The 24,800-nt window shown below is 44.8% G+C and overlaps 1 protein-coding gene across 9 annotated transcripts in view; it reads left to right on the forward strand.

The window, feature by feature from the left end:
- Positions 1 to 24,800, forward strand: part of KALRN (kalirin RhoGEF kinase) — a 447,237-nt gene that overhangs the window by 371,582 nt on the left and 50,855 nt on the right. The window contains exon 36 of one of the 9 annotated variants that reach the window (XM_042827277.1): positions 20,247 to 23,946. The exons of 7 other annotated variants lie outside the window; for them this stretch is intronic. In XM_042827277.1, coding sequence (XP_042683211.1) covers positions 20,247 to 20,263 — 17 coding nt within the window. In that variant the 3' untranslated portion in view covers positions 20,264 to 23,946. Of the gene's footprint in view, positions 1 to 11,809; positions 12,053 to 20,246; positions 23,947 to 24,800 lie in introns of those variants that run through there. One more of the 9 variants, XM_042827278.1, reaches the window with a different exon arrangement.

Here is a 24,800-nt window from a genome sequence, read left to right on the forward strand (position 1 = left end):
CTTTTTTTTTTTTTTTTTAATATGGCATTGCTAGATATTTAAAGCTAAGCTTCAACTATGTTGATTTGTTTAGGGCATATCAGGTACCAGTGAAGTCAATTGCACTTATTGCTTCAGCTGCTCTGTTATCTAATCAAAGCCAAAGTCCTCCAGCACTCTACCTGGAACTCTTTTTTTTTTTTTTTTGGAGAAGTACAATTTAGACAAATGCTATGATAAAACAGGAAAGGCTATTTTGGAGAAAGTCGCTTTGCTTTTTTCCAGAGAATTTTTATTATTTTAAACACAGGAGTGTTTGTTTAAAAGAGAGAAGGCCTGCAAATTTTCTTGTTTACTTTGCCTTTGCTTCCCTTTCTGACAGGGGGTAAAACTTTATCCACCTAATCCCCAGTCAGCTTAACCCCAAGTTTCAGTGTACGGTGGCTGTGATGTATTTTATACTGAGAAAGGAAAAAATGGAGCTGGGATTTAAAATGCTGCAGTCAGCTGAGCTCATCTGGAATGTCAAAGAATTCAATACTTGGTCTGGCAGAGAAACTGGGGGGAAATTCAGCAGTGATACAGACAGAGCTATAATTCACACCTTCTAAGTCACAAAAATCCTATCAGAAAGGTTAGATGTTTGGACACATCAGTGTGTCTTGGGCCTGATTCTGCTTATGGGATGAGATATTATGAATATGGGACTCATCCATCTGCTTTTCCTGCTCTTTCATCCATCCCTGTCACAGGTCACCCTCACCGTGCGTGTACCAAGAGCAGCTCAGGGAGTACAGCAAACAGGCAGAATACAACATTAAACTGGACACAATTCAGTAGCTGATATTGCAAAAAGGTCAGGGCACCTGAGCTGGCACTCCTGTCTGGCAGTGATCTGACAGCTTTATTATTGTGCAACTTGTGCTCAGTGCTCTAATGCGTAGCTTACAGCACCTCTGGGACCTGTGCTTAATTTGGCTAGGAGGCTTTCAGAAAATTGGGTTTCCTGGTAGCAGGTAATATATCGATCACTTGTACCTCTTCATTAACATACTGGCACCAACATCCTAGACTCTGACTGAGTATGGGGTAGAATTGCTGCCTATCAGGATAAGAAATCATTCTGCTTTTAGAATCAAATTAGTCAGCCAACTAAAAACCAAGAAAAGCTGGCAGGGAAAGTAGAGAAAGCATCAGCAAAAGTGCAGGAACTGAACTCTATGTGGATCTGTAGGAAGATAGAAACGCTCCTGTTTCAGAGGGTTAAGCGCTTCTCTCTGCTGGAGGAGGTGGCCATGGTATATCGCTGCCTCGGAGATGGCCATGGTATTGCTGCCATGGAGATGGCCATGGTCTATTGCTGCCATGCAGCTCCTGTCAGCACTGTGTTGAGTGCTGCTGATAAGATGGGTATGTCCAAAAGCAAATATTTTCCTTCTCAGGATGAAGAGCCATTTGTTTCCTGTAGATATGTCTGTTGGCTTTTTGGCGAAGCAGTTTTTGGAAGGGGGTATGGTTACTTATTTCAGCATTTGTGTTATATACTGGCTTGGCCAGTCTAAGGTGGGATGCTCAGAAGGCTGAGCACCCTGGGCCTTCCCATCATGAGCTGGAGCTGTAGAGAAGGGAGAGAGGGAAAGCAGCTCTTGTGAGTCCCTCCCAGACTCAGCACTGCATTTCCGCAGTCTCTGGGGATGACTGGGGTCAGAAATTCTCCATGGCCTTCTTGCTCTCCTGCCTGGCTTCCCAGCTGTCTTTCCAAGGGCTGGACCATGCACAAAGCTCCTTCCCTGGCTGCATGATCACAAATGTACTGGGTGACCTGGATTCTTAGATGAGGTTTGAAGGTGTGGGGGGGTTGCACAGCCTTCTTCTGGCACACGATCCATCTGAGAGGGAACAACCTGGGAATAGTTCGACGGTGTGTACATGGACAGGTGAGATTGCACTGGTCCCGTTTTCCCACCTTGTCTTCAAAGATGTGCTGGAAAGGGAATCTTTAAATTTTTGTTATTCATATATTGATGTCCCAGCTGTTGTGACATCACCAAGGGCAAATATAGTTCTATTAAGTAAATACTATACTTTTGGCTCATTAAGCAGGACCACTTCCGGGGAGTAATCTGGGCTGTGCAGCATCCAAATTGCCTGGGGAAAAACAGAGGAATCTCCCATCAGAAGGACCCTAAGTGTGGAAAGGCTTGTCCTGCCCATTCCCCAGTTTTCTGTGTGATCACAGCGTGTGTCCTTTCATAAAACATCTGTGCTCTGCCTTCTCTTACTAGAGCAGGGTCAGTGCAGAGAGAGGGGCCTTTGAAAGGGACTCCATGAGAAGCTCTGATTGAGCCTGAGCAGTAGTTGTACTGAGAAAGGACCCAGGCTCCTGCTGTGTGCCACTGAGGTTCAGGAAACGAGGTCAGATTGGATATTATACAGTTAAATACAGAGGAGACACCTATTGAGAGTGGTCTGAAATTGGTGTCAGTTTCTTTTTACGAGCTGCCCAGAGACCTTATAGATGCCTTCTGTTTCTTTGAGCTGTGGTGCTTGAGCTCATTGCAGCCACCCAAGCAAGTGGGTGGAGTAGAGTTGGTTTGCAACATGAGGTTTATGTTTGCCTGAAGCCAGCAGCCATAATATCTCCTTGTTGCTGCCCCACTAGTGAAAAACAAGCAGCCCACAGGAAGGGTGTAAATATAGGTCCTCAGGCAGAATCTGTTTCCTCTGCATTTGGTCGTGTGTCTTGAGATCCATGCAGAGCAGTGGGAAGGGGGGAGTTGTTCTGGAGCGCTTGGCCCAGAGAGACAACAGGAAGGTCATCGGCTGCCTCTGCTGCAAGAGCGACGGGAGCATGTGGATGGCTTGTGTCTTGTGTTTCCTCTGGGGCCAGACTAAATTTAGCAGATTCACAGAGGGGCGTTGGACTGTAATCCATCTGGTGCTGCAGGGGAAGAGTGGGATCTGGGTTGTTTGCCTCAACTTTTTGCTGCGTAACCAGCTTCAGTGAGCCACCATTCATTATTATGTCCCTCCTCTGCCTTGCTGAGTGTGCTGTAAACTACTCCCTGGTCTCTTGCCCTGAACTGTTTAAAATTTAAGCAGGAGGGAAAAAAAAAAAGACTGCTGGTTCTGGGTTCATGCTTACTCAACATCAGAATGTAGATGTGACTTCTGTAGCATCAACACAGAGGCTGAGCCTATTGAGAATTGCAGTGATGCAGTTACTAAAGATGAGAGCAAATCTCATTTCAGACTTCCCAAAAGTATTGCTTTCTGATTCTTTCAGCTTCCAGACAGTTAAAGGGATTATTCCCCAATGCAGTATTTACACTTGCAAGGCCTGCACACTGCTGGGCTGATCCTTCAGCTGCTAATCTTAAACAAATATTTTACAAGTGTGTTTTGAAATAAGCTAGCTCTGCTAAAAATCCCTTTTCCCTTACTAGTCTGAGACAGAGCTAGGCAAACTGAAATCCAAAGCACGTGCATATTAAATAATGTTTTTTAGTAATTGAAATTATGTTTCTGTATATCTGCTTCAGCACAGATTTGATATATTGATACTGACACAAGAAGCCTGACTCTCCTGTCATTTACACAAGCATTTTTGTCAGAGCAGTTATTCCCAAGTCACACATTTTGCAAGAAAATCCCAAACTCATGTCAGCTTTGCTTAGTTCAGATTAATCCCAAATTCTAGAAAGTAGAGTTAATATTACTGTCACTGCGATGGATCTAATAGTCAATGCCAGAAGGTTATTTAAGTGCAAGTGTAATTTTTCCATTCATATTAATTGGTCTAGTGAAAGATATTACCTCTTCTTGCAAATTCTGCTTTGCTTTAACTCCAGAATGGCATTTTTCTTTTCTTTAAGGCAGGCAAAGTCCATTTGTGATAATTGCTTGCACATTGCAATAAAGATTGGGATAGCTTCTAGCCCCTCTGAAGGTGTGCAAACAGAAACAGTAGTAACAATCTATCCAAGACCTGTCCATTAAAAAAAGCAGCCTTGATTCTATCTCTTCAGCGACACAATTTCTAACCAATATTTGCTGTTAACTCTCCTATTCATGAAGTGGGCTTGGTGCTCCACATTTCTCACCAAGAGCATTTAGATGTCTGATGTTAAATTAAACATTTTTGTTGCCCTTTGCTTTTGCAAGCCAAAGAGATCAAAAGTTAGATAATAGAACCCAATGTTTATATTTCAAAGGCATTATTCTATTTTCTAGATTAGGGAGGAAGACTGAAATCTTTCAACTCAAGATATTTTTTTCCCATAGATCATTTTAAAAAGTATTTTTAGATATTTTAAGTCTTATACTCCTTCTAGACTGTACCCAGCTCTTTAGTTTTTCTGCAGATATCACATATCTTCAGATTTTTAAGTTAACAGTTGCATTTTGCCAAGGAATATATACCCAGTTTTCTTGGAAAATTATTGGGAATTGCATTTAGGTATCAGAGAACAGAATCCAGCTTTAAGAGCCAAATGTCATTCTTCAGAAAAGCACTGAAGAATTTATTAACTCAGCAGGACTCTTACTCAGTGAAATAAGAACATTCTTCCTTCCACTGACTGCAAAATACAAATTAAGTTTCATGCAGTGTGAAGGAATCAAAGTGCTCTTGATGCTGAGGAAGGCCAATCTAACCTGTGAAAAAGCTTAGATGGCAGGGGAAGGGCACTCTTTTCAGCCCAGTGGTCTTCATGGCCATCGCACATCTGCTCAGACAAATCTGCTATAGTTGTGCCACGCAGACATGCTGCTGCACCACAGGAGAACTGCTTTGCACATTGACTTCACCTGGGAGCTACACACTGTTCAATCTGCTATAGCCTTTCCTTATATGCAAAGAAGTGTCTTTCTGCATGCAAAGTTGCAAAAGTGCACGCTCATCAGCCATCATAAAACATGTGAAGGGACATGCAGGCACACCGGAGATGGGCCTGAGATCAGCAGCACTGGGGGCTGGTGCTCCTCCCTGCTGAGTGAAAGTTAACCCTCTGAGCAAAAGCACTTATTTTGTCTCACATAGGGAGACTGAAACTCTTGGAGCATCAGACATGTACACCATTCCTTCCCGAGCAGTCAGCATCTGCTGTGGTGAGTGGGAGCACTGAAACTAAGAGATAGCACAGGTGATGCATCCGTCATGTACCCTGAGGCTCTTGCAGTAAATTCCTCCTCATAACAACCGGAGAACCAAGGCAGATCAAGAAACTGATCTGGGTTAAAGTTAGCTTTTTTTTTTTCTTTTTTTTTCTTTCTTTTTAAGCTCCATGTTAGGTTAATTTTAACCTGGATCCTTTTGCAGCTCAGATTCACTGTGAGGCTGCACAAACATTTCTATTGGCACAGGATAAGGCACAGCACCTGGGAGAGACAGAAAAGGCAACAATGGGTTTTGGCAGGGCGACTGGTGCTCAGATTCAGAGTGCTCATGTAATGTGGAGCTGTTACATACCCAGAAGTCAGCTAAATGTAGGAATTAAAAAGTGCTCCAAGACATCATGTACTTGTCCCTCTTGCAGAAAGACAGCAGGTTTCTGCTTCTTGCAGTGAGTAACTGGAAACACCAATGTGTACAAGATCACTTTCAGTAATGTCTGATGTTACCAAGAGGAAGGGGGATTTCTAAGTATTTGGTGCTGGACTGACACTCATTGACATCCCCCAGAGCAGCATTGCTGCACAGGACATCAGCAGAAATCCTACCTGCCAGACAGCTAGCATCCTAGAAACACAGTCATTGCTTTTCTGTGGGCAGAGGGTACTCTACACTGATGTAAGCAGAAAAGTTGTTTTCTAGCCAGTCAATCCATAAAACCTGATAAAAAATAGCTTTAAACTTGCTTTTTTAATTCTTCTCCCTGCATGCTGCCTGTTAGGTGTATCCTTGTTATTTGTGCCCTCCGTAAGTTCTAATAACAGCTTTATGGATTCTTTTATGCTTGTCTTAGATCTGGTATTGTGAACCAAAAGTCCTGCCATCCTAAACATTGCCTGGTAAGAATTCTTCTACATTCCCTTTCTATCCTAGAGCAGAGGAAAGAAGAAAATACACTTAATGCAATAATTTGGCCCAAGTAAATAAAGGCTTCTACAATATTGACATTGAATTTTATTTTAATTCCAATCCAATTCCTTCAGACTGGCCAAACAGAGAAAGGTTCTTTTCAAACTAGTAAATGGTGTGTGCTAGTTTTTTAATTTTTCTTTTTGTTTGCCTTGAACCATAATTGTGCTGGATACTGGAGGTGATAAACAAAGTTTTTAGCTCACTGCAAAACATCACAGGACAATAGACTGAATAGTCTTCTACCAGAAAAAAAAAAAAAAACGAAAGAAAACTAAAAACATAAACAAACAAACTAAAAGCTTTCTTCAAGGAAGGAGAAATGCCATTTAAAGAGAAAATTAGCTGTGGTTTCCAGCATCTAAACAGAACAACCTCAGGCAAGTTGAAGCAGGCAGATCAGGAATACTGCTGTTACACTAGTAGTCTGTAGTTGCTGAAACAACTCACCTTTGTCATGCTCAAGTGGGTGAGGCTCCTGTTTCTCTTGGAAAGCAGACCACGATGGGCTGAGATAGGCTCATGATTGCCCCACTGAGGCCCAACACAGTGCAAGAGGAGTCAAAACATGTCCGAAGAGCAGCCTTTTAGTGCTTTGTGTCTTCCATCGCTGGTTATTGCTGTAACTCCCAACAATATATCTCTGCTTTAATGGAGATAAGTGCTTCAGGAAACAGACACAAAAGCTGCTTAAAAATTTTATTTCATTATTTTTTTGCTTAAGGTCTTGTGTGGTTGTTGTTTGTTTTTTTATTCTCATCAGGAGCTTTTTTGGATGTGTCCACCGTCCACTGTCATTCTCCAGAAAACGAGTAACTCAGTATGGCAGTAAAGCAGTGCATGGCTCCATTTTCTGGAGCCCATATGTTAAACTGGTTTGTGAGGGGTTGCATTCTGCAACTCCTCTGGTGGTTCTGCTGGCAGGTCAGAGGGTCCTGCCTGCAGGTCTTTGCAGAAGGCCACATGTATCTACATAATTTCTGGGGACAACTCTAAGTTCATAGAATCATAGAATCAGTAAGGTTGGAAAAGACCTCTAAGATCACCAAGTCCAACCGTCAACCAATCCCCACCATGCCCACTAACCGTGTCCCTCAGTGTCACATCTCCATGGTTCTTGAACATCTCCAGATGTTTCAAGTTCTCTTGAAACAGCCAGAGTTGCATGAAAGTAAGTGTATGTGCCTTATTCTGTAGTCTGCTCTACCACTATCTGCCTGGTGCTGTTTGTTCATTGAGCTTTTTAAGATACTTTGGCGGATAAGACTCCAAGCAGATTGTCTTTATGTCTTAGGCTCTCCCTCCTTTGCAGAAAGAAAAAGAATGAATTGTAAATTAGGATGGAGAGTTACGTTGCTGTCAGTGGGGGGAACTTATGATGTTCAGGAGAAGTGGGTTCTGTGTAGTGTACATGTGAGGTTCTTCTCATGTTGGAGCACCTGACAGAGCAGATGGGTCTGCAGGGCTTCCCAGTAGAGTTGGTTGGCCAAGATACTCGGTCACGCAACTCTACTAAGTTGTCATAAACCATTCCCATGCTGTTGTCTACAGAAGAAGCATAAGGAGTGACGTATCCTAACATTTGCTGAACATATGCCTGCACTGCAGTTTAACATGGAATTTGTGCTGGGTTGTCCATATTTCCTTTTAATTTGTTTCTTTTAGCTAGTTGAGAATGTTCTTTTTAGCTAGTTGAGAATGTTCTTTTTTTACCTACCACTGTGCTGCATTGAGGAGCCAAAAACCTCTCCCTGGAGTTGTGCTCCCTTACGCCATGAGGGAATATGATTCCATTTATTTATTTATTTTTAATTTATTTGATCTGTTTTAATACCCAATAAAGTTGTTGTTTTTTCCAACTGGCACAAGGAGGCCCTGACTATTTTTAAAGAACGTGGTTCATTTGATTTAATCTAATGAATGTTTAGTGCTGTTGAAAATAGCTGGAGCCAGAGCCAAGAATAATGTACTGAAATGTGCTAGTTGAGCAAGGACTGCTTCACTCTGCCAATCTGCCTTCCTTCCAGTTGTTCACATTTACCTGGTTTTGTGAATAGCATTTGCAGACAGGACATATTGATCAAGGTTAATATTAATACCAAATCTAAAAGCCGGTAACGTCAGAGCCATACTCTGACACACTTATTTGAATGAACATCAAACCATAAAAACTGTTCTCGATGCTCACTGTAGGATGCATAACCTCGGTTTCAGACCACTTTAAGGCAACTACGAATTGCCAGTATCTTTTTATTGCATGCAGAGAAAATGAAGACACATTTTTTCCCCAAATCATTCAGAAATTTGGTGGGAGAATCAGTAATGAAAGGAGTCACCCAGTGTCTCCTTAAAGAAGGTACATTTCATGCATGTTCTTGCACTTCTGAGTATGTCTCAGCAGGTTACATCACATATTTAAATAATGTATTTAAAACTCTGTGTATCCCTTTCCCTTTTGCCATCTGTGACTTGAATTCATGTTAGATAGTTGTTTCCCTTTTTTTTTTTTCAAAAGAAATGAGTAAATAATGCTTAAACTTCATTGGATTAGAAAAATACATCAGCCGTAATGCATCCTGCTCCCTAATAGTGATGCCCACTGGGACTGGTCTTCTGCAGTGATCACTTTACACCTCCAAGCACAGTGTGGGACTGACTTGAATAAGCAACAGACAGATGCTCCCAATAGCCATTACATTATTCATCTCCCTGTATGATGGGGGGAAAGAAGCAGCACCTGTCACTATGGCAGAAATGTCACTGCTGTTCTGCATTACAGACCTCAAGGGCAATCCAGGCCAGTGTATTTCCCCACATTTCTATTGACCCAGATGGAACCATTACACCATTAGTTATTTTATGCTGTGTTTCCCTCAAAAACATCTTTCAGTTTATAACTGAGGGAAATTAAGCCCCTGATAAGGTGTGAGAGAACACAGTGTACAGACGAACACATTCTGTCTTTCACCCCAAAATTTCCATGAGAGGACTGGGTAAAAGTATTAGGAGAGCTTGCACTGCAAAAGTCACTTCTGTGGACTCTCTGAGATTTCATCCAGAAGCGTCTCAATCCTGGGGAATTTCTGAAGCCGTATTCAGGAGCAGAAAGATCTCACTGCCTCATCATCCCAACTTCCCTTCCATCCTCTGTGCTGCACAAATGCAGTGCTGATGGCCTCAGCTCCATGTGGGGCAAGTCGGGACCCAAACGTCTTCACAGTCACTCCAGTGCAGATAAGAGCAGCTGTATTAGAAATCTGGTGCCAGGAGGTGTTTCCCCAAAGAATTCCTGAGACTCGGGCTTAGTTTAGAGTGAGAGTGGGAAAGTTTTACTTGACTTGGGGACACAGAAGCTGTTCAGCCAGATATTATTGCATCCTGTCCAAAAATAACATTGAAATTACAATGTGAACATAGGAAGTGAGGTTAAGGACCCTTCCTAGTTGCAGGCAAGAGCCTCCTCACTCATCATTTAGGCCAAGTGAACTGTGCAGCATTATTTTTCCCCATGTAATCTGCTGCTTCTCAAACACCAAGCTCCAGGCTCAGCACAGGTCCCACTCACATTGATGGCAGATGTCAGAGAATCACAGAATTGCTCACGTTAGGAAGGACCATCAAGATCATCAAGTCCAACTTCAACCTAACCATACAACCTTAACTCTTAACAACCCACCACTAAATCATGTCCCTCAGCCATGCCATCCTCAGCCAAGGCTGCAGCTGAGCTGTGGGCACAGCAGCACATCTCTTCTGCTTTACAGGAGCTACTCAATATGATGTGATTATTTGTGATTATTAAAACTATCTTTTAGTTATCTCTTTTTTTTTTTTTCATTTATAGCATACATTCATCAGTAAATACACATATGGATATATATTTTGAAAAGAGAAGCTTTTCAGATATAACCTTCACAGTATTGCTAGTGTTGGGAAAGAAAAAAGAGAGCCTGCTTCTCCCCAAAATAATGAATTCAATTCTGTTGTAATTAAGCAAGCCACTTTTTTTCAGAGCTGAAATTACATTTTAATTAGGTTTTAGAATTTGGCTGCAATTACAGGACTACAAACTTGGTTGTCAAACTTCACCCATAAATATTCTTTCACTGAACCTTCACCTCTAAGCTTTGTTTTATTGCTGTGTGTTGTCGGTGTCATGTGCACCATATCTTTAAGATGTGCTCTTTTTGGCCTGATGGCTCGATTGTTCCTTGAGTGAAGTCAGAAACTTCTGTCTTTTCAAGCAATGCCGGGATTTGGTTAGGGCTTACCACTAGATGTCCCTGTGAACCCCTCAAACCTCTCACATCTGCAGAGTTTCGTGGGAGCCAGCTCGGGTTGGTGAAATCTCAATGCTGATGCGGGATACTGAGCCCTTGTGGGATGCTTCACCCACATGGGATGCTGTGTCCTGGCAGCAGTCAGCTCTGCCAAATGTCTTGGGACAGAAATGCTATTTTTAGGGTGTCTCTAGTTTCTTAAACAAGGAATCTAAAAGGTTTTTCTTGGAAGACTTTTAAAGGCAGCCAGGAGCAGGGTTCTGCTGTGCTTAGTGTTGTGAAGAGCCTCCATGAAGGACAGGTCCTGCCTTGTAGACCAGATCTCCATGCAGGAAGACACTGAGCAAGACCAGGAGCACACTGAGATGACACTAAAGAGCACATTACCCCTTTATTTTGTTTGCACAAAGCAGGCTGAGTCAAGGTGAGAGGCAGCAGCTCAGAGGGCAGGCTGTGGTGTGAAAGGCAGAATACAAAAGAGTACATGGTATAAAGCAGAAGGTGGAGAAGTGAAGGTCTTTAGGAAAAGGAAAGGTGCAGAAGGGCAAAGGGGCCCTTGTAGGTTCCCATCCACATCTTCCTTCTCCACTTGCTGCTGTGGCCACTGTTTCCCATGAGATATTATCTGACTGCTGCAGACACCAGAGCCCGTGTATCTCCCAGATAGGCGAAGTCCCAAGTCAAAGAAAGACACAACACACAGCAAACGTAGGCAGAGTGAAGGTTCACTTCATTCTCACATGCTGATCAGCAGCCTGGTGCTCAAGGGCAAGGAAACGGTGCATGCTCCAGTCTGGTTCTGAGGTTACCAGTGCTTCCAATGGGGCTGCAGTCAAAGAACAATTCCCACATGGATGCCTGGGAGCGTATTGGTTTTGCTCATTTTTCAGTACAAATGTGTAAAATGATGCTGCCACTTAGGCATCCTGCCCAAGCTGCCCACCGGTTGCCTCCAGCAAGGTTCACTTTTGACACCTCCAGTTTTCTGTGTTTTAGGTGGGAAACCTTAACGTGACAGGCTGGCACTTTCTGAATGGAAAGCTCTGTCAGGTTGGTCCGTGTCTCAGATTCTCACCCTGAGCAGAAGGGCTGCGGTGCTTCAGGCAGACCTCCTGCAGAAAGTTGATGGGAGAGCTGTTGGGCACGCAGCCTGGTTAATGCTTCCAGCCAGCTGTAAAAGGCTTTCGCCGTCTGATGCTTAAGCTGAAGGAATGGCGGGGAGGAAAAAAGATAGTTGTGCACTTGGGGGGAAAAAAAAATAGCAAAATAAGTTTAGCCTTTTAAAACCACGGTAACCTATCAGAGCTACAGCAAACTTCCTGCGGGGCAGCTCCTCTCTCCATCCCCGCGGTTCGGACGCGGCCGAACCCCTCCCTCCCGCGGCCCCCCTGGCTGCCGGCGCTCCGCCCGCCGCCGCCCCGTTGCATAAGGGCAGGGCTGGGGCGGCTCCGCTCCGCCCCCGGAGGTGCGCGCCGGGCTCCGCGGGGACAGCGGTGGCTCCGCGGGCGGCTCGGCCGCTTAGCGTCGTTCTCTTTACAGTATTTTTTGGCTTTGAGGCTATTTTTTTTTTTTTCTTTTTTTTTTCCAAGCGGGCCGGTGGCTCCTTGCCATGAGCAGCCCGAAGGCAGCATGAAAGCGGGCAGGCGCGGCTATCCAGCCCGCTCCGGTGTAGGATGGCTCTTGGCGAAGTGTTGCTGCTGCTCCTGCAAAGGTCGGTGGGGTCGGGGGACGAGGTGGGGAAGAGCGGTTGTTCTCGGGATCGGGGCCGGGAGCTCATTGGGAACCCCGGGCAGTCGCTCCTCCAAGGGAGAGAGTGAAGGAAAAGGGTGGAGGAGCAGCCGGGACCCCCAGTGCCGGGGCAGCTGGACCCCCCCGGGGCAGTCGGAGCCCCCTCAGCGCGCAGCGGGGCTGGGGCATCTCGAGGGAGAAGGCTAAAGTTGACGGGATCCGTGTTATCGTGGCTGGTAGGAAACACCCAGGGACTGTAAGGTCATCGGGGCAGGCAGAAATATTTGCTTAAATGAGATTTCTTCTCCCTGTTTCCCCTCCCTTCCCCGGTCTTTCTTGGGCTCGGGTAGGGCAGCGTGCTTCGGGAACATCTGTTTCTCACAGTCTACAAATCTGTGAATGATGATTTTGGAAGGGCTGGGAACGCTGGGCTGAGGCTGAGGGCTTCTTGTGGAGATGTGGGAACAACACGGTGGTGAGAGTGCCTTGTGAAAATGGAAGGGAGACTGATTTTTGCTAGGAATTCAGGCTGAGATCAGCTGGGTGAAGGCTTCCCAGCCCACAGCCTTCACACTGATGTGGCTCTGGAATTTACTCTGCATAGTGCAAGTTTTTTAACGGGAGATCGGTGTGGTATCTCTTAGCTTCAGTGTCCCCAACAGCACTTGCAGCTTTTGTTTGAGGTTGTTGCTTCTCTTAAAGACTAAAGCTATTAAATTCAGGCTTTTCTTCATGATGGAATCCCCAGGTGAAGATGGGGTTGCTAATTTCACAGTGCACACGTTTGCACTGCTACCCCAGTTATTGACCCAAAACTAGCCAGAGCAGAGCTGAAAAACGGGTTTGTGAGATGTTGATCTCTGTAAGCCTGAGGAGAACATCCTGCGTCATGCCAACCAAGCAACATCTGTAAGAAGAGGCACATAACCTGGTAGTCTCTGCAGAGCTGCTAACAGAAAGCTATGGAGCTAAACCACCACGAAAGCCAGGCCTCTAGGTGGAGGGGGAAGGGAAACAGCTGGCTCTTCTCTCTCCTTTAGAAATGTTAACTGTGTTTGCAGTTCTGGATTAAGGATCAGTAACAAAAAGGGTTTTGTGGCACTGGTCGCTTTCTTTCTTTTGTGACCTTGGTAGTCAAATTGGAATGGGCAGAAAGTGTAAGAAGCTACCTGTTACACTGTCATAGAAAACCAAAGGCAGTTCAGTAGTGGAAGAGCTCCCTAAGCACAAGCAGTACCAAACTCTGTACTTGAGGAGGGATTTGGGTGTCCCGGACAATAACATCAGTGTTCTTGTTGGCAGCTTCTGCCATTCAGTGGAGGTGCTCTGAAGTGGCAGCCTGGCCTTTGAAGCTTTGTGTATCTGGCTTGTCAGTGTTTATCTTTGCTTTGGGGGGACATGTCTTCTCTAGGACTTCTCACTGATCTCAGCCTTGTAGTAGAGAGCTCACTTCTGGCTGTGTTAAGATTGGATATACGAAACACCGTGGAGTAGTTCTCCCTGCTGTGCCCCATCAATGACTTTCCCTTTGCCTCTCCTTTCTCCTGTGAGAGATGCCTAATGTATCTTGATCTTTGCACCAGCCAAGTAGGTTTTGTTGTGCCAATGAGGGATTGAGCAGCTGAGCCTATGGCTTGCTCTTAAACAGAGGTTGGTGCTTTTTGTGCTGTTGAGTTTGGAAGTGATGTGGGATGCTTCATCTCCTAAATTGCAACAACAGTGCTGAACTAAAAAAAAAAAAAACCAAAACACCCAACAACCAACAAAACAGTGGTCCTGAGTGTATTGTGTAACTGGTCATTTCTCTGAAGGATTTTGACAGACAAACTATCACATAAATCACCTCCTGTCTTTAGCAGCAGCAGTGACCTTGTTCCTGCTTTTGTGCCTGTTTCTCTTGGTGAGTTTCTGATTGTGTCAGCTTTGCTTGTGTACAGAGCTATTGGGATCCATACAGGGAAAGTGAATGACACTTAGTACCAGTTTTCCTCTGACCCAGATAGTCCCCTACATGAACTAAATAAGGACTACTTGTCTGTCCTGCAGTATGGAGAAATACGAATCCTAATATAGGAGTGCTTCGGAGCAAGAGTCTGTCACTTGTTCTCAGCCATAAAAAGGGGGAGCTAAGCGCAGTAGCCTTGCACAGCCTCCAGGCCAATGGCCTCAATCAGCCAGGAGCAGCCAAGCAAGGCCTCTTGCAGTATTTCCTAAATTACACAAACCCAAAGTAATGACCTGGTGTGATGGGACGCCCTTTAGCATTGCAGAACGGGCTTTGAAAGCAGATTGATGAGAGGGTTCACATTCTGATGGTGTTCTGATAACTAGAGGCAGTCATTGAGTTTTCCTCTCAAATCAGCCCAGGATCTATGATTTAAAATAATTTTATGTTTCTTTTAACACTATCTCCTCAGTTACCTGTGTGGTTCTGGTCTGAGGCTCTGTTGAAACAGTTATGATGTGGGAACACAGGGAAAGAGGAGGGATTTTGCTTTGGGAAGTGTCTGTTGTGGACATGCAGTGCTCAGCTGCATGCTCCGACTGTCACAAGGTCGGAGCTTGGTTACCTTTAACCATGGAGCTGAGGGCAGAGTTCAGTGCCATTGCCTCACACTCCCATCAGCACACGGCTCTGCGGCATGGCCGTGCAGGACTGGCACCGCGTGGAGTTTGGCTCTTTCTTCTGCATTCTTTGTATTACTGCCCTGTTTCTTTCTTTGCTTTCTTTCCCCCTTCTTGGTTTCTTACTATCCCTCTTATAATACACAGCAAAGGGAGCCGTGCCAGCCGCCTGGAGCATCTCTGCTTGCTGGTCAGAAACAGAGCCTTAACTGGAAGTTGGGCAAACTGGCATAATTTCAAGGGCTGTCAGCAGCATCTTAATGAAAGTTATTTCTTCATTAGGTAGAAAGTGAGATCTGATGATGCTTTTTATAGAAGGTGCTGACATTGTGTTAGAGCAAGCTGCAAGCTTTGCTAAGGAAACTGGTACCTTAGTGCTGCATGGTGGCAAGGGAGAGATCTGCAGTAGTATGTCCAAGCCTGTAACATTTCCTAATTTGAACATATTTTATTTAGTGTTTCAGCCTGAGCCATGGTTACACTGCATAAAGTGCAGTGGAATGCACGGCCAAGGCAGTTCTGTCAAAAATGAGGCAGAGGAGAAAACAATAGTAAAGCTAAGGGTGTCAACCAAAGCTTGCTTTGTTTCCTGGTCCTTCCTGAATGAGAAATATGAGGAAACTGTTACCTTCTCCAAATACACTCTGCGGGTTAAGCCGCTGTATTGCTCATTAGCTGCATCTCAGTAAAGTCAGGAGGATCAAGTGTACCGGCTCTTTGTGGGCGCCGGCCTTGGGCTCGGCTCCTTCTCCTGACAAGTTCACAAGAAAATGGCTTTGTGAGGTTTGGGAGAGCTGTTGCTCTCTCCTTCCAGCTCTATTAAGAGAAAGCCAGTGAGCCCATGGCAGGAACAGCTCTTCCAAGCCCCACGTTCTCCCACCTCTGCAGGCAGAGTCAGGAGCTGGAGTGGGTTGTGGCAGAAAGAGGTGATAGAGCTGATGGAAGCACTGTTCCTCTGGGCAAGCAGGATGAGCACAGCAAGGTAAATGCTGCTGGAAAAAAAAAGAACAAAACTCCAGAACTAGTGTGGAATTGTGCTTTCCAATGCCTACTTTGCACCCTGCTACAGTCCTGAGCTAAGCATGTGTAAAGTGCCCAGCAGTCCCTATGCTGATCTGCTGGAGTAAATGAAGACCCATGGGTCTGAACCTGTGTGTGTCTTCCCCTTGAATGTGGCAATGAGACCTATGAGGATTTGGGCAAAAGCCTTGCGGCCAATAAACTGTCTCTGAACGCGAGCAATGGAACAGGAAGTGTGGCTGGCTGCTACAGTGTTCAATCCAGTGCGGGGAACAGTAACCCCTTTTTAGGATGATTTAGCTGTAAGTATTGTTAAAACTGTTCATAAGAGGTGTTTTAAGGTCGGGACATTGCTCATGGGTTTCCTCAGGTCTATTTTCTGTGGCTCTGTACTACCATGACACATGAAGCATCAAAGAGCAGGGGAGGTTTGGGATTTTCACAGGGCTGGTTGTGCACAGGGCTCCTCTGCTCACCGCCAGCCACTTTCTGTAACCGTGGTGTGCCCCACATCAGTGCCAGCATTCAGGATGCTTTACCAAGTGTCAATCAGTTCCCAAGATCCAAGCAATCCAAGTGTTGGTTGTTATTTGTCTTCTTTGCAAATTCCGCATGCTGGATGAGTTTAGCTCTGTGGACATGGGGTAGACCCTCATTGTATGGCTTTGTCCGTTTTCAGGCTGATCACGCAGCCTTATCTTTTGAGATGTGGTTATATGCAGGATGTAACAGAGTCGTACAGAAACTTTGAGATCTTAACTTGTGTAAGTAAAGTAGCAAGATCAGCTTTCAGTTATAGCTCTGGGGCTGGGTACATGGGGGGATACTTATTGTTGAGATTGCTGCATTGTTTTAAACTTTGATAAATTCGTCCAGCCTTAAGGAAACATGGGGTTTGCTTTTATTTGGGCAGAGCTCCTAAACTTTCCATTCATGCCAAGAAACATACAGAGCTTTATTCATCTTGTCAAAAGCCTGGAGAAGGGAGACTGTATTCCGAAAGAAAACAAGAGCAGATAATTGTGAAAAATATAGCTTGGGTAACTCCCTGCTTAATTCAGAGAACATGGGGTGACTTAACATGCTGCGTTTCTATAAAGTAAGAGCCACATAGATGTATTGTTTAGGAATTCATTGCGCAGATGCTGAGGTGAAATAGAAGGGCAGTAATTTCACATGACCCCAGAAGGATTTTGGTGTGTTTTTTATTTTTTTTTTTTCTTTCCAAACTGCTATGTTTCAGCACACACCTTGTTAAAACTTTTGTATGTGTTAAGAAAACTAATTTGTCATGTTGAAGTTAGAAAACTCAAAACATTTGAGTCTAAAAATATCACTGATACTGTACTATTCAAACACAGCAGAGCCCTGCTGCATTTCAGTGTACTTCTCATCTGTTAACAGGCTGTGTGAAAGATGTTTTGGTCTTTGGCAATTGTGGTTTCTTCTCAAAAGAGAAGAACCTGTTGAGTAGTTAGTGAGTACAGTGGGATTCTTCAGGAGTGGTTTTTGGTTGGGTGAAGAGCTCCAGCTCTCCACTGGTTGAGCCACTGCCTATCAGTTGCTATTGCAGAATGGTTCAGTTGCAAATATTGCATCACACAATGCAGTACGGTGTAAAAATACTTCTAAAATAGCTACAGGAGTACATCAGGCTGCTTTCTGGAAAAAGACTGTGAGTAGGATCTGAGAACTTCTAAATAATTATTAGAAAATACTTAAGGTGACATGCCCAAAAATGTCTCCCTTGGCCAGTGTTCTTTGCCGTGGTAGAACCACAAACCAAAACTCAACCTGTTTGCTTTTAGTTCACATTTGATGTGGCTGATTATCCTGAAAGACAACTGGTCCTTGGGATGAAAGGCAGTTAGTGCATCCCATCTCCTTTTGGATGCTGTTGCCCTGGCTGTTCCTGTTGGACTGAGAATGTGGAAGCTGCACATGTCACCTGGGCTCCTTGCAGATAGGATGAAATATGAAAATGTCACTGATGGAGTCCTAATGACACGAGAAATGGAACCTGAAAACTGGATTACAGCTCCTAATAGTAGAACAGCTTCTCTTTGATGGGGAGAGAGCCATTAAATATGCTTCAGTTTGCATGTATGTCATTGGCTTTTTCTCTAATGCGATGTGCATAATATCGCATTGCAGAAAGTCCTATGCAGCTCTGGTTTCTCACTCCCTTACCTTCCAGCAGTTCCCAGTTCCTACAGATGCTCTTCCACTGTATGGGAACTCTGATGCCTTGGTACTTTTGGAAAACAGCAAATACATCTCCCATTTTGCATGTTGTCCCATAAGGACTTGGTAGTTACTACTTGACTGCCCCTGTTGCACCCCATTGCACTTGATGGCTCACTGTGCTGCAGCCAGCATTGGCCTTGGTGCAGCTCGACACCTCCGAAGTCTTGGAGCCATACAGCATTATATTCCAGGCTGCATTAAGGGCTGAAGCCTGGGAGCCAGGTCTGCAGATGAGCCTGGTACAGAGCCCAACATGTGTCCCTTTGCACTGGGTTCTGCTGCAGCCCCTGCCCACACTGAGCACCCTGCAGACTGTGGCCCTGGCTCCAAGGCAGACTATGGGAGGGGTTGCACAACCCCATATAATTTAACCACATGCTGAATAAATACACTTTCGAGAACTCTTTTGAAGACGTGTTGCCTAATTAATCCTGCAGGGGGTATAATATGTATATTTTTGAATCCAGTTTTAGCATCGTGCAATTAGCTTTTATGGCCTAAGGATTCTGATTTAAGACATTCTTTCATTACTAATGGTAATCTGTTTTAATTAGAAATGCAAATGTCTTTTAGATCCAAATGTATCTGAGTGGTACAGTGTAAAAAGATGATTCACAGCTAATACCATTTAAGTGCCTCCAGACTGCTATTCATTATACTTTCTGTAGTTTGAACCCTGAGGACCAACATGATGCTCAAACATTGCTCTCAGTTGTAGTATGTGAAGGCTGAATAGATTTCTTTAGGAAACAGAATAAGTATTAATCAACAAGGATCCTTAGGAGGGCAGCAGAAGGAAAATCATAGCTGTAGGCAGGAAGGAGGCAAGCACTATGAGTGTTCCAGCAGTGACTTCAGTTCTGTGACAGCAGAGCACAGCTCTGCCAGGTGCTGAGCAGACAGCAGCATCTTCCCTGTCTGTGTCTCAGTGTCACTGAGCTCACTCAGACTGAGCATCCCGGGCTGTGTGGAGAGGGCTGGAGCTGCTGGCAGCAGTGCTGTAACATCTGAACTGGCAGTGTGTCTCTGAGTAGGGACTTGAGCACAGCAAGCTGCAGGCAGACACCTGAAGACTAATGTTTCCTGAATGTTCATTGTGCTCACTTGTCCTGGAGATAAAGACCTATCGGGTGGGAGGATGCCTGTGGTGGGGCATTGTGTGTTGCATTCAATGATTACCCCACTCGACAAAGTGTTTTCGGAGTCAGCCTCTGCTGCTCAACCAGCCTACTCTCACTGTTGTGTTCAAATAAAAGTATTTCTTTTTCCTAGTTGTTTTGAAGGATGTGGCTGTTTTGAAGGAAGTCACTGCTCAGCAACAGTGATGTAGCTTTGAAGAAAGAGTTTGTAATGATAATCTCTCTTGCTTGATAGAACAGTTTTGCAGCTACTTGTGATTACACACTAATGCAGTGGGAAGCCAATTGATGCTGTTGCAGTGCAGCTCTCTGCTGAGCTGGACTTAAGGGTTTTTTTTCCCATGCAGAGCTTATTGGTAAGGAGCAATGATGCAAGTGCTGGGAAACCATAGGATGTTCCTTTTGGCCCTCCGGAAACCTGAATTACAGAGTTCCTCAGGAGCAGCTGTACTGGGGATGCTGGTAGCTGGGTCAAGGCACAGCCTCGGAGAGCTCAGCAGAGTGCTGCAGAGCCCTCCTGCCCTGAGCAGCAGATGTCTCTGAGAGCTCGATTTCCCATCGCGTATCTCCTACAGATGCAGCGTAGCAGTGATTTCAGCACTGGTAGATGATAAATGCACTGACTGGTGCTGTGGGGAAGGTTCCTTCCAGTCCTGCTCCCTGCCCTGCAGGCAACCTGGATGCAGATCGCATGGGCTGTTACGTGGGGCAGCAAGCGATGTTCTCCATTCCTGCTTAAGCTGAGTGATCCAAAGCTTCCCAAAGTCTGACAGTCTTGAGTGTGCACTTAAAAGTCTCCGAGCTGCTTAGCAGTTTTCCTGTGCTGTGTTCAAAGAGCCAAGCATCGCAAGCACCAGCAATTCTTATCTGTGTGTTTTATTTCCCAACCGCTGTTTGCATTTACTTCATTCATTACTTTTCTCAATCCATCCCAACCAGTACCTTTGCTGTGAGCTTGTTTTTCCCGCTGGTATTTCTGGAGGAAAAGGGTGTGCAGGAAGCTGCTTTGGGCAGCAGCCATGGAGGCTGAGGCTGCCGTGTGTCTGTTGTCCAGCACCCCAACCTCGTTGTTCTTGGTGGTTTCGTGGTGTCCGCTCTTGCCTGCACCACTCGCGACTTATCCTTGTTCCATTCTTTTCTTTTCAGGGGCTGTCAGAGCCTGAATAATTTAAGAGGGAACAAATGAGAGACGTTCATGGAGGACTCTGTTCTTACCTAGGCACAATTTGACAAGCATGTAGATTGCCTTGGGTTTCCACTGCACCTACCACAACTTTACTAAGAGAAAAGCCCCCTTTCCTAGACATCTGTATCATTCTTGCTTAGTAAAGTTGTTCAAGATCAGCGCCTTTGGAATTGGTTGGTAAATGGACAAAGACTTTCTCTTTGCCCGGAGCTCCTGACAGCCTCCAAGTACCAAAGAGAACTCCACACCACTAGAAAGCAAGAGACAGCTGCTGAATGTTGGAAGCTACTGCATTTGGCAAAAGAAGCTGACGCTAAGATGCACACTGTTGTGTTTGTTTTTTTTCTGCTCGTTTTCTGTGCTTTCTGAGCCCTATGTGTGCCTGGAAAGTTTAATGACCAATTCCTTCTTTCTCAATATGCAGTTTTACTTCCTACCCCCAAAAGCTTTGGGTTCTGTTCTTGCTTTTTGTTTTCCAATTCCAATTTATTTTGTCACAGATGCTGTTCAATTGTTTCCATTAGGAATTGTTTGGGAACATAGCTATGGTTTCCTTTGAGGCAGGGAGATACAAATAAGACATTCAGATGTCCTCCTCTCTCTCACAAAGTTCAGCAGTGGTTCAGCTTGCATAGATGCTGCTGGCTTCGAGCGTAAAGCAGAGCTATCCTTAGCAGTCACAGAGTCATTAAGGTTAGAAAAGACCTTTAAGATCATCTAGTCCAGTGATGTCATTCAACTGAGAAATGACTTCATTAAATGTGGAAACCTTCTTACAGTTGCTCAGTTTGGAAGCTGCTGAATGGAGCTGACCCCTGACGCTTTACAGAAGAATAAGGCTTGTGTTGTATTAACAGCTGCTTGGAAACCACGTGCAATAAATTTTGTTTTTGTGCCCACCACTAGGATAAAAGGCAGCGTTCACCTTCTCTGGTACCCTTAGAACTCTCAGCAGAGCAACATTGCTTAGATCAAAGTTTAGAAGTCTGCTTCTGTGTGGGTGTCAAAGCATCTCACAGTTCCTTATGCTAAAAGTAACAGTGTACTTGCAAAGGCCAGCAAATGCTGTTCTTGTTCAGCTTTAATCATGACATTTTCCCCCTCATCATCCCACACAGGTCTCTTTAAAGGTTCAGGGTTAAAACTTTTTTTATTTTTATTTTTTTAAAATGTGCATAAGTCTCCTGTCAAAATATATCAAGGAGGATTTTGCTTTGTGTTTGGAGTCCTGTTCATTTTGTTGCTAGTGACACTTACTCTGGAAACTTCAGGGTTTGAGATGATGTTATTTTTGTCACAGAACGAGGACAGTGTAAATACAGAATGTAAAGTAGAAGAACTTAGTAGTGCTTCAACAAGCTGTTTGACTAAATTGAAATAAATGTTGGTTTGTTCAAAAAAAAAAAAAAAAAAAAAAAAAAAAAAGCATGCCCTTTCTGGATCTTGTTACTCTTGACTTTTTATTCCCTTTCTTTACTAAAGTGAGATGCGTGCCTCCATCCACTCACTCAGCTGTGAGGTATTGCCAGAAGACTGTTCCTATGTGTGTTCCCTGCAGATGTGTTGCTGGGCTGGATCAGGATGAGTGCTGGGTTCAAGCCCCAGCCAAGAGAATGGGTGAATTAAATTGAACACGCAGACCTACTATGTTTGTCCTCAAACTATTGTGTGGAGCAATGGCTCTTTTTCTGAGCTTTTCTACACTCCTTCATTCAGTAAAAGTATATTCTAAAAGGGCTTTGCTATGCCTGGGGAGGTAATGAGAGTCCCTTGAAGGGCTCAAGGTTGGTCAGTAGCGCATCTATCTGTTGGTATTTGGGGACAGGAGCTGGCTAGGAGCATCTCCCTGATAGATGAGTGGATTCACTCTGTGTGTGATGTCCTCTTGTTATTCTTATTGTGAGCTCAGAGCGGCTTACATGAGGGGTCCTATGGAAAGGCCCATAAATGGAAAGAAACCTCCCATCATGGATGCTCATCACAGCTGTAAGCTGTTATATGGATACGTATTTTGGGTTGGGACACCTGATGAGGAGGACCACAGGCGTGTCTGCCAATTGAGTGCTGCCAGGTCAAGCTGCACACTTTCCTGAGAGCCTCTTCAGAGGTCAAGGACATGTCCTGCACTCACTTGCTGCAGCTCCTGGGTTAAAGGCTCATCCACAGGAAGCAAGATCCTGCCCTGTATCCATCTGAGAACCCCTTTTCCTCTTCTCCCCGTGCCTTCCCTAAAGCTGCCTCTGGCAATAGCTTTACGCCCATATGAAACCATAACTGTGGCGGGAGTGACTGCTGTGGCTGTTCTTCTTACCAGCACTCTTGGACAGCAAAGAAGTCGTGTTTCCACGCGGAGAGCTCTAGCACTGTGCCTTACCCTTGTGCAGCTTCTCTCCCAGCGGCCCGGCTCCCTCATTCTGCACGCTCTCAGGGTTTCAGGAACTTCTCTTGCAAGGTCTCTTGAGACCGTGCGCCTCTGTGCTGCTTCTCCAGGCTTTGGGCTTTCTCTCACCCTTTGAAACTTTCCCAGAACTGCGGTGACTTTTCTCTGACCTCCGGGAACCGGCGCTCTTGAGCCCTGACGCTCCGGCTGGCACAACCAAGACCTGGAGACTACTTTGGGATGTCAGCTTTCCCAGCACATGCTGGATGAAAGCCTCATCTGAGCAACACCAGCTAAAAATAAAAACTATTCAACTGGAGCTAATGGCGGCCTGCCATGAGTTATTGCTCATTAAAGGGAATTGTCAGATGCTTAACTTCAGCTAATCATTTCCTGCTGTGAGATCGGCCTGGTATGAAGCATACTCAAATGTGGGAAGGGGATTCACAATAACTAAATTTAGTCAAGGGTGTAATTTACTTGGGCTCCCTCTGTAGTTAATGAGAAGAAAGAGGCTCCTGCAGGGGGGCATCCTGCTCTGCATCGCCCTCGGGCAGGAGCAAGCACGGCTCCTTGATTGCTGGGAGAAACCAGCACCCCAGCTAGGTGAGTGCCTGCTGTCCTCTGCTTCATCTCCTGCCTGGAAGCAACAACTGGGAAGCTTTGTTACTGCGATCCTCCCAGGAACATCCTTTTTTCATCACAGCAAGACTACGGGGAATTCTGCAGAACATCATCTTTGTCAAACGGCTCTTCTTGCCCATTTCCAAGAAATATTAGCTATGGAATAAAGAAACAGTTGCGTTCTGAATGTTGTGTGATTAATTTATTTTTTCCAGTTAATTTTGGAAGTTAGTCTCGTTTGCATGTCTGGCAGTGATCCCAAAAGTCAAAATTTGAGTTCTCACATTACAGTGACTGGAAAGTTTGTCAAGTACGTCTGCTTTTAGCAATGTAGGTTTCTTTCTCTGTTGGACTAGAAACATTTGCATGAAATATTTAACTCCGTATCTCTCTTTAAATTTGGACTGAAGTCGTTTTATCCACATAAATGGAATTGTGAGAGTCCTGCCAGATTGATTTGTGCTTTTGGGCATTACTTCCAAAGTGAAGCTTCAAGTGATGTTCTGAGATACAAACAGAAGACTTTGCCGAAGCTTCCCAAGTCTGCTCATTTCCAGGCGGTTATAAAGACAGGGAGAACATTTGAACTTGGAGTGAAATTTGCGTTAAGATTTTGATAGCAGCATTTCAAGGTATCTTTGCCCTATGGGTTAAGCAGGGTCCTGTGCTGGATCCCCTTGTTTCTTCCTTGCTAGCATCTCAGATGCAAGCAGGACAGGGCACAGGTGGGAGCCAAGGAGGACTTCAGGAGAGTTTTGCAATTTCATTGCACAAGTTAAATGCACTTCTAATCTAAAGGGCTTTCCATGCCAGTTGTCCTTTATGTGTGTCCAATGCAGGCACTGAAAATTTCCTCATGTTCACTTGGGACCTGGTACAGACGCGGTGCCTGAGAAGGCAGTTTATCTGCTGACATTAAAACTTGTCAGGTTCATTATTTACATTTGTCATGAAGCAGTGTTTAGCATTTTCACTTGAGGAATAGCTGCAAAGTGACTTTGAATTATCCAGATATTGCAACCTCCCTATGTTTTAGCAAATCCATGCCAGATTTTACATGCAGAATAGGCTCTAATGCTAAAACTGGGATCTGTCCTGTCATCTGCCTAAGCCACAAGGTTTTGTAACCCTGACTTGTGCCAATAAAAATGTTTCTCTGAGCATGTTTTGGACATTGAATACAAAAGCACAGAAGAGACCAAAGAAACTGCTTATTGCTCTTTCGGCCATCTCTTTGCTGAGTAGAGCTTTACCCCTTTAGTGCTGGAGCAAACAGGAGGTGGTAGAGCCCCAGGGAGCTCATAAAGCTTCGTGGGGCCTTGAGATGTGACCTGGAGCCTACAGCCTTTTGGATGCAAGAGCTGCTCTTGGACAGGGCTGGGGGGGAGGGGGAGGGGTGAATTTTGGTGGCTTGGATGATCCTTGTTTGTTTAGTGCATAATACTAACATAGGGGATGTGCTTGTGCACAGGGGAAGTCTGGGTACCTCCCTCTTTCCAGGATTTTCTGC

The sequence above is a fragment of the Centrocercus urophasianus genome, unplaced genomic scaffold (assembly GCF_019232065.1).
Source record: "Centrocercus urophasianus isolate 14NV4802_14NV808 unplaced genomic scaffold, USGS_Curo_1.0 seq_28, whole genome shotgun sequence".
In the NCBI taxonomy this organism is placed as follows: domain Eukaryota; kingdom Metazoa; phylum Chordata; class Aves; order Galliformes; family Phasianidae; genus Centrocercus; species Centrocercus urophasianus.